Source organism: Taudactylus pleione, unplaced genomic scaffold (assembly GCF_031769625.1).
Source record: "Taudactylus pleione unplaced genomic scaffold, aTauple2 ptg000708l, whole genome shotgun sequence".
NCBI lineage: Eukaryota > Metazoa > Chordata > Amphibia > Anura > Myobatrachidae > Taudactylus > Taudactylus pleione.
The window spans coordinates 353,214-364,263 of record NW_028285110.1 but is presented as its reverse complement, the minus strand read 5'-3'; the positions used below and the strand labels follow the sequence as shown (position 1 = coordinate 364,263).

At 40.2% G+C, this 11,050-nt stretch overlaps 1 protein-coding gene across 1 annotated transcript in view; it reads left to right on the top strand.

Moving 5' to 3' along the window:
- Positions 1–680: 680 nt before the first annotated feature.
- The window catches only part of LOC148477525 (glycogen [starch] synthase, liver-like), an 89,522-nt gene continuing 79,152 nt past the window's right edge, over positions 681–11,050 (top strand). Inside the window, exon 1 of the mRNA XM_088456632.1 lies at positions 681–762. Within this exon, the coding sequence (XP_088312758.1) occupies positions 681–762 (82 nt within the window). The remainder of the gene's footprint in view (positions 763–11,050) is intronic.

Genomic DNA, 11,050 nt, shown 5'->3' with positions numbered 1-11,050 from the left:
GACCAGCCCCCGGGTGTTTATATAGTGACAGCACCTGACAGCTTAGTATCTGTCACACACGTAACACTGCCAGTAAACATGCGGGGCGCACACGACGGGTGACACAGGGCTCATTATCTCCTCACCATTGTTATATGACAGATTTCTCAGAACCCATCTCAGGAATCTCTTATGTGAGATTAATGTTAATGTTTCCTGGGGGAGGACGAGGCGTATTTAGTGATATGGTATCAGGACAACAAATTGGTCACAGTGAGAATGTGGGGGGCTGTTCGGTGTGACACATGTGAATGAATGAAGATCAGTTTACTCAGAGAATTAGTAGAGGGGGTGGTGAGGAAACCTGCAGAATACAGCATTATAAGATAATGATAATATCAATTCCCCATCATCGGCATAATGTGCCTTTCCGGAATGTCACATTGCACCTGCCGGCATCAGGGTGTGAGGGTAATGGTGATGTCGGCATTAGCGTAAGTGCCCGATATGTGCGCAGCTAGGCTTCACGGTGATGAAAGGCGGATTTTTCCACCTAATTAAATTCCCCCAAAGACTGAATAAAATAAGCTGAGAAGATTCTTACCAGATTTACTATAAAAATTGCCCAATTCCTGGAAGCTATAGAATCCCCAACGGCTTCAAATGATGATGATGTTTCTTTATCAGCTGAGTGCACCGTGATGGGAATCCCCAGCGTCACCACCAACCTGTCGGGATTTGGCTGCTTCATGCAGGAACATGTGGCCGATCCGGCAGCTTATGGTAAGAGAAACATGATGGACGGTTTGGTGGATGGACGGTTGGTTGGAAGATAGATGGATGGTTGGATGAAAGGATGGATAGATAGTTTGGTGGATGGATGGTTGTTAGATAAATAGTTTGGTGGATGGAAGGATGGTTGGTTGGTTGGATGGATAGTTGTTGGTAGGATGATTCTTTGAATGGATGAAAGGATAGATGGATGGTTTGGTTGATGGAGATATGGATGGTTGTTGGATGGATGGTTTAGTAAAAGGAAGGAGGATTGATTGGATGGATGGATAGTTGGTTTAATGAATAATTGGTAGGATAGATAGACAGAGATATTACATAGATAGATAGATAGATAGATAGATAGATAGATAGATAGATAGATAGATATGAGATAGATAGATAAATATTACATAGATAGTTAGATAGATATGAGATATACAGATAGATAGATATTACATAGATAGTTAGATAGATAGATAGATAGATATGAGATAGATAGATAGATATAAGATAGATAGATAGATATGAGATAGATAGATATATAGATAGATATGTGATAGATAGATAGATAGATAGATAGATAGATAGATAGATAGATAGATAGATATATATGAGATAGATAGATATGAGATAGATAGATATGAGATAGATAGATAGATAGATAGATAGATAGATAGATAGATAGATATATATGAGATAGATAGATATGAGATAGATAGATATATAGATAGATATGTGATAGATAGATAGATAGATAGATAGATAGATAGATAGATAGATAGATAGATATGAGATAGATAGATAGATATGAGAGAGATAGATTAGATATGAGATATATATGAGATAGATAGATATGAGATAGATAGATAGATAGATATTACATAGATAGATAGATATGAGATAGATAGATATTTCATAGATAGTTAGATAGATATGAGATAGATAGATAGATAGATATGAGATAGATAGATAGACAGATAGAGAAATATTACATAGATAGATATAAATATGAGATAGATAGAAAGATAGATATGAGATAGATAGATAGATAGATAGATATGAGATAGATAGATAAATATTACATAGATAGTTAGATAGATATGAGATATACAGATAGATAGATATTACATAGATAGTTAGATAGATAGATAGATAGATATGAGATAGATAGATATAAGATAGATAGATAGATATGAGATAGATAGATATATAGATAGATATGTGATAGATAGATAGATAGATAGATAGATAGATAGATAGATAGATAGATATGAGATAGATAGATATGAGATAGATAGATATGAGATAGATAGATAGATAGATAGATAGATAGATAGATAGATAGATAGATAGATAGATATGAGATAGATAGATATGAGATAGATAGATATATAGATAGATATGTGATAGATAGATAGATAGATAGATAGATAGATAGATAGATAGATATGAGATAGATAGATAGATATGAGAGAGATAGATTAGATATGAGATATATATGAGATAGATAGATATGAGATAGATAGATAGATAGATAGATAGATAGATATTACATAGATAGTTAGATAGATATGAGATAGATAGATATTTCATAGATAGTTAGATAGATATGAGATAGATAGATAGATAGATAGATAGATAGATAGATAGATAGATAGATAGATAGATATTACATAGATAGATAGATATTAGATAGATAGATAGATAGATAGATAGATAGATAGATAGATAGATAGATATGGCTGGATAGTTTGGTGGATAGATGAATGAATAGATGAATGTTTTTGTGGAAGGATGGATGGTTGGATGATCTGGTAGATATTATTATTATTAAATTTTATTTATAGGGCGCCACAAGTGGTCCGCAGCGCCGTACATACAGTAAAGGGTACACAGAACATGACATTTCAATACAGTAACCAAATATAAACAGAACACAAGTAACAATTAGCAACACAATTCTCCATACACAGTACAGCTCTGAAGGTGAAGGATAGATAGATAGATAGATAGATAGATAGATAGATAGATAGATAGATAGATAGATAGATAGTTAGATAGATAGATAGATAGATAGATAGATAGATAGATAGATAGATTCACTGTTTATTACTCTGTCTTACCCGCCTCTATGACTCACTGTTTATTACTCTCTCCAGTGCACAAGGACATTGAGTGCTAGTGTTTATTACTTTCTCTCACACGCCTGTATGACTCACTGTTTAATACTCTCTCTCACCCGCCTGTATGACTCACTGTTTAATACTCTCTCTCACCCGCCTGTATGACTTACTGTTTAATACTCTCTCTCACCCGCCAGTATGACTCACTGTTTAATACTCTCTCTCACCCGCCTGTATGACTCACTGTTTATTATTCTCTCTCACCCGCCTGTATGACTCACTGTTTATTACTTTCTCTCACCCGCCTGTATGACTCAATGATTATTATTCTTTCTCACCCGCCTGTATGACTCACTGTTTTATCCTCTCTCACCCGCCTGTATGACTCACTGTTTTATCCTCTCTCACCCGCCTGTATGACTCACTGTTTATTATTCTCTCTCACCCACCTGTATTACTCACTGTTTATTATTCTCTCTCACCCGCCTGTATGACTCAATGATTATTATTCTCTCTCACCCACCTGTATGACTCACTGTTTATTACTCTCTCTCACCCACCTCTATGACTCACTGTTTATTACTCTCTCTCACCCGCCTGTATGACTCTCTGTTTATATTCTCTCTCACCCACCTGTATGACTCAATGATTATTATTCTCTCTCACCCGCCTGTATGACTCACTGTTTATTATTCTCTCTCACCCACCTGTATTACTCACTGTTTATTATTCTCTCTCACCCGCCTGTATGACTCAATGATTATTATTCTCTCTCACCCACCTGTATGACTCACTGTTTATTACTCTCTCTCACCCACCTCTATGACTCACTGTTTATTACTCTCTCTCACCCGCCTGTATGACTCAATGATTATTATTCTCTCTCACCCACCTGTATGACTCAATGATTATTATTCTTTCTCACACGCCTGTATGACTCACTGTTTAATACTCTCTCTCACCCGCCTGTATGACTCACTGTTTAATACTCTCTCTCACCCGCCTGTATGACTTACTGTTTATTACTCTCTCTCACCCACCTGTATGACTCACTGTTTATTACTCTCTCTCACCCACCTGTATGACTCACTGTTTATTATTCTCTCTCACCCACCTGAATGACTCAATGATTATTATTCTCTCTCACCCGCCTGTATGACTTACTGTTTATTACTCTCTTTCACCCGCCTGTATAAATCGCTGTTAACTACTTTCTCTCACCCGCCTGTATGACTCACTGTTTTATCCTCTCTCACCCTCCTCTATGACTCACTGTTTATTACTCTCTCCAGTGCACAAGGACATTGAGTGCTAGTGTTTATTACTTTCTCTCACACGCCTGTATGACTCACTGTTTAATACTCTCTCTCACCCGCCTGTAAGACTCACTGTTTAATACTCTCTCTCACCCGCCTGTATGACTTACTGTTTAATACTCTCTCTCACCCGCCAGTATGACTCACTGTTTAATACTCTCTCTCACCCGCCTGTATGACTCACTGTTTATTATTCTCTCTCACCCGCCTGTATGACTCACTGTTTATTACTTTCTCTCACCCGCCTGTATGACTCAATGATTATTATTCTTTCTCACCCGCCTGTATGACTCACTGTTTTATCCTCTCTCACCCGCCTGTATGACTCACTGTTTTATCCTCTCTCACCCGCCTGTATGACTCACTGTTTATTATTCTCTCTCACCCACCTGTATTACTCACTGTTTATTATTCTCTCTCACCCGCCTGTATGACTCAATGATTATTATTCTCTCTCACCCACCTGTATGACTCACTGTTTATTACTCTCTCTCACCCACCTCTATGACTCACTGTTTATTACTCTCTCTCACCCGCCTGTATGACTCTCTGTTTATATTCTCTCTCACCCACCTGTATGACTCAATGATTATTATTCTCTCTCACCCGCCTGTATGACTCACTGTTTATTATTCTCTCTCACCCACCTGTATTACTCACTGTTTATTATTCTCTCTCACCCGCCTGTATGACTCAATGATTATTATTCTCTCTCACCCACCTGTATGACTCACTGTTTATTACTCTCTCTCACCCACCTCTATGACTCACTGTTTATTACTCTCTCTCACCCGCCTGTATGACTCAATGATTATTATTCTCTCTCACCCACCTGTATGACTCAATGATTATTATTCTTTCTCACACGCCTGTATGACTCACTGTTTAATACTCTCTCTCACCCGCCTGTATGACTCACTGTTTAATACTCTCTCTCACCCGCCTGTATGACTTACTGTTTATTACTCTCTCTCACCCACCTGTATGACTCACTGTTTATTACTCTCTCTCACCCACCTGTATGACTCACTGTTTATTATTCTCTCTCACCCACCTGAATGACTCAATGATTATTATTCTCTCTCACCCGCCTGTATGACTTACTGTTTATTACTCTCTTTCACCCGCCTGTATAAATCGCTGTTAACTACTTTCTCTCACCCGCCTGTATGACTCACTGTTTTATCCTCTCTCACCCTCCTGTATGACTCACTGTTTATTACTCTCTCTCACCCGCCTGTATGACTCACTATTTATTATTCTCTCTCACCCACCTGTATGACTCAATGATTATTATTCTTTCTCACCCGCCTGTATGACTCACTGTTTATTACTTTCTCTCACCCACCTCTATGACTCACTGTTTATTACTCTCTTTCACCCACCTGTATGACTCACTGTTTATTACTCTCTCAACCGCCTGTATGACTCACAGTTTATTACTTTCTCTCACCCGCCTGTATGACTCGCTGTTTATTACTCTCTCTCACCCGCCTGTATGACTCACTGTTTATTATTCTCTCTCACCCTCCTGTATGACTAACTGGTTATTACTCTCTCTCACCCGCCTGTATGACTCACTGTTTATTACTCTCTCTCACCCGCCTGTATGACTTACTGTTTATTATTCTCTCTCACCCTCCTGTATGACTCACTGTTTATTAGTCTCTCTCACCCACCTGTATGACTCACTGTTTATTATTCTCTCTCACCCTCCTGTATGACTCACTGTTTATTAGTCTCTATCACCCGCCTGTATGACTCACTGTTTATTACTCTCTTTCACCCGCCTGTATGACCACTGTTTATTACTCTCTCTCACCCGCCTGTATGACTTACTGTTTATTATTCTCTCTCACCCTCCTGTATGACTCACTGTTTATTAGTCTCTCTCACCCACCTGTATGACTCACTGTTTATTATTCTCTCTCACCCTCCTGTATGACTCACTGTTTATTAGTCTCTATCACCCGCCTGTATGACTCACTGTTTATTACTCTCTTTCACCCGCCTGTATGACCACTGTTTATTACTCTCTCTCACCCGCCTGTATGACACACTGTTTATTATTCTTTCTCACCCACCTGTATGACTCACTGTTTAATACTCTCTCTCACCCGCCTGTATGACTCACTGTTTAATACTCTCTCTCACCCGCCTGTATGACTCACTGTTTAATACTCTCTCTCACCCGCCTGTATGACTTACTGTTTATTACTCTCTCTCACCCACCTGTATGACTCACTGTTTATTATTCTCTCTCACCCACCTGTATGACTCAATGATTATTACTCTCTCTCACCCGCCTGTATGACTCACTGTTTAATACTCTCTCTCACCCGCCTGTATGACTCACTGTTTAATACTCTCTCTCACCCGCCTGTATGACTTACTGTTTATTACTCTCTCTCACCCACCTGTATGACTCACTGTTTATTATTCTCTCTCACCCACCTGTATGACTCAATGATTATTATTCTCTCTCACCCGCCTGTATGACTTACTGTTTATTACTCTCTTTCACCCGCCTGTATAAATCGCTGTTAACTACTTTCTCTCACCCGCCTGTATGACTCACTGTTTTATCCTCTCTCACCCTCCTGTATGACTCACTGTTTATTACTCTCTCTCACCCGCCTGTATGACTCACTGTTTATTATTCTCTCTCACCCACCTGTATGACTCAATGATTATTATTCTTTCTCACCCGCCTGTATGACTCACTGTTTATTACTTTCTCTCACCCACCTCTATGACTCACTGTTTATTTCTCTCTTTCACCCACCTGTATGACTCACTGTTTATTACTCTCTCAACTGCCTGTATGACTCACTGTTTATTACTTTCTCTCACCCGCCTGTATGACTCGCTGTTTATTACTCTCTCTCACCCTCCTGTATGACTAACTGGTTATTACTCTCTCTCACCCGCCTGTATGACTCACTGTTTATTACTCTCTCTCACCCGCCTGTATGACTTACTGTTTATTATTCTCTCTCACCCTCCTGTATGACTCACTGTTTATTAGTCTCTCTCACCCACCTGTATGACTCACTGTTTATTATTCTCTCTCACCCTCCTGTATGACTCACTGTTTATTAGTCTCTATCACCCGCCTGTATGACTCACTGTTTATTACTCTCTTTCACCCGCCTGTATGACTCACTGTTTATTACTCTCTCTCACCCGCCGGTATGACACACTGTTTATTATTCTTTCTCACCCACCTGTATGACTCACTGTTTATTATTCTCTTTCACCCGCCTGTATGACTCACTGTTTATTACTCTCTCTCACCCGCCTGTATGACTCACTGTTTATTACTTTCTCTCACACGCCTGTATGACTCACTGTTTAATACTCTCTCTCACCCGCCTGTATGACTCACTGTTTAATACTCTCTCTCACCCGCCTGTATGACTTACTGTTTATTACTCTCTCTCACCCACCTGTATGACTCACTGTTTATTATTCTCTCTCACCCACCTGTATGACTCAATGATTATTACTCTCTCTCACCCGCCTGTATGACTCACTGTTTAATACTCTCTCTCACCCGCCTGTATGACTCACTGTTTAATACTCTCTCTCACCCGCCTGTATGACTTACTGTTTATTACTCTCTCTCACCCACCTGTATGACTCACTGTTTATTATTCTCTCTCACCCACCTGTATGACTCAATGATTATTATTCTCTCTCACCCGCCTGTATGACTTACTGTTTATTTCTCTCATTCACCCGCCTGTATAAATCGCTGTTAACTACTTTCTCTCACCCGCCTGTATGACTTACTGTTTATTACTCTCTCTCACCCGCCTGTATGACTTACTGTTTATTACTCTCTCTCACCCTCCTGTATGACTCACTGTTTATTACTCTCTCTCACCCGCCTGTATGACTCACTGTTTATTATTCTCTCTCACCCACCTGTATGACTCAATGATTATTATTCTTTCTCACCCGCCTGTATGACTCACTGTTTATTACTTTCTCTCACCCGCCTGTATGACTCACTGTTTATTACTCTCTCTCACCCACCTCTATGACTCACTGTTTATTACTCTCTTTCACCCACCTGTATGACTCACTGTTTATTACTCTCTCAACCGCCTGTATGACTCACTGTTTATTACTTTCTCTCACCCGCCTGTATGACTCGCTGTTTATTACTCTCTCTCACCCGCCTGTATGACTCACTGTTTATTATTCTCTCTCACCCTCCTGTATGACTAACTGGTTATTACTCTCTCTCACCCGCCTGTATGACTCACTGTTTATTACTCTCTCTCACCCGCCTGTATGACTTACTGTTTATTATTCTCTCTCACCCTCCTGTATGACTCACTGTTTATTACTCTCTCTCACCCACCTGTATGACTCACTGTTTATTATTCTCTCTCACCCTCCTGTATGACTCACTGTTTATTAGTCTCTATCACCCGCCTGTATGACTCACTGTTTATTACTCTCTTTCACCCGCCTGTATGACTCACTGTTTATTACTCTCTCTCACCCGCCTGTATGACACACTGTTTATTATTCTTTCTCACCCGCCTGTATAACTCACTGTTTATTACTTTATCTCACCCGCCTGTATGACTCATTGTTTATTACTCTCTCTAACCCGCCTGTATAACTCATTGTTTATTACTCTCTCTAACCCGCCTGTATAACTCATTGTTTATTGCTCTCTCAAACCCGCCTCTATGACTCACTGTTTAAACTCTCTCTCACCCGCCTGTATGACTCACTGTTTATTACTCTCTCTAACCCGCCTGTATAACTCATTGTTTATTACTCTCTCAAACCCGCCTCTATGACTCACTGTTTAAACTCTCTCTCACCCGCCTGCATGACTCACTGTTTATTACTCTCTCACCCGCCTGTATGACTCACTGTTTATTACTCTCTCACACCCGCCTGTATGACTCACTGTTTATTACTCTCTCAAACCCGCCTGTATGACTCACTGTTTAATACTCTATCTCACCCTCCTGTATGACTCACTGTTTATTACTCTCTCCAGTGCACAAGGACATTGAGTGCTAGTGTTTATTACTCTCTCTCACCTGCATGTATGACTCAGTGTTTATTTCTCTCTCTCATCTGCCTGCCTCTATGACTCACTGTTTATTACTCTCTGTCACCCGCCTGCCTCTATGACTCACTGTTTATTACTCTCTCTCACCCACCTGTATGACTTACTGTTTATTAATCTCTCACCCGCCTGTATGATTCACTGTTTATTACTCTCTGTCACGCCTGCCTCTATGACTCACTGTTTATTACTCTCTCTCACCCGCCTGTATGACTCACTGTTTAATACTCTCTCTCACCCGCCTGTATGACTTACTGTTTATTACTCTCTCTCACCCACCTGTATGACTCACTGTTTATTACTCTCTCTCACCCACCTGTATGACTCACTGTTTATTATTCTCTCTCACCCACCTGAATGACTCAATGATTATTATTCTCTCTCACCCGCCTGTATGACTTACTGTTTATTACTCTCTTTCACCCGCCTGTATAAATCGCTGTTAACTACTTTCTCTCACCCGCCTGTATGACTCACTGTTTTATCCTCTCTCACCCTCCTGTATGACTCACTGTTTATTACTCTCTCTCACCCGCCTGTATGACTCACTATTTATTATTCTCTCTCACCCACCTGTATGACTCAATGATTATTATTCTTTCTCACCCGCCTGTATGACTCACTGTTTATTACTTTCTCTCACCCACCTCTATGACTCACTGTTTATTACTCTCTTTCACCCACCTGTATGACTCACTGTTTATTACTCTCTCAACCGCCTGTATGACTCACAGTTTATTACTTTCTCTCACCCGCCTGTATGACTCGCTGTTTATTACTCTCTCTCACCCGCCTGTATGACTCACTGTTTATTATTCTCTCTCACCCTCCTGTATGACTAACTGGTTATTACTCTCTCTCACCCGCCTGTATGACTCACTGTTTATTACTCTCTCTCACCCGCCTGTATGACTTACTGTTTATTATTCTCTCTCACCCTCCTGTATGACTCACTGTTTATTAGTCTCTCTCACCCACCTGTATGACTCACTGTTTATTATTCTCTCTCACCCTCCTGTATGACTCACTGTTTATTAGTCTCTATCACCCGCCTGTATGACTCACTGTTTATTACTCTCTTTCACCCGCCTGTATGACCACTGTTTATTACTCTCTCTCACCCGCCTGTATGACTTACTGTTTATTATTCTCTCTCACCCTCCTGTATGACTCACTGTTTATTAGTCTCTCTCACCCACCTGTATGACTCACTGTTTATTATTCTCTCTCACCCTCCTGTATGACTCACTGTTTATTAGTCTCTATCACCCGCCTGTATGACTCACTGTTTATTACTCTCTTTCACCCGCCTGTATGACCACTGTTTATTACTCTCTCTCACCCGCCTGTATGACACACTGTTTATTATTCTTTCTCACCCACCTGTATGAGTCACTGTTTAATACTCTCTCTCACCCGCCTGTATGACTCACTGTTTAATACTCTCTCTCACCCGCCTGTATGACTCACTGTTTAATACTCTCTCTCACCCGCCTGTATGACTTACTGTTTATTACTCTCTCTCACCCACCTGTATGACTCACTGTTTATTATTCTCTCTCACCCACCTGTATGACTCAATGATTATTACTCTCTCTCACCCGCCTGTATGACTCACTGTTTAATACTCTCTCTCACCCGCCTGTATGACTCACTGTTTAATACTCTCTCTCACCCGCCTGTATGACTTACTGTTTATTACTCTCTCTCACCCACCTGTATGACTCACTGTTTATTATTCTCTCTCACCCACCTGT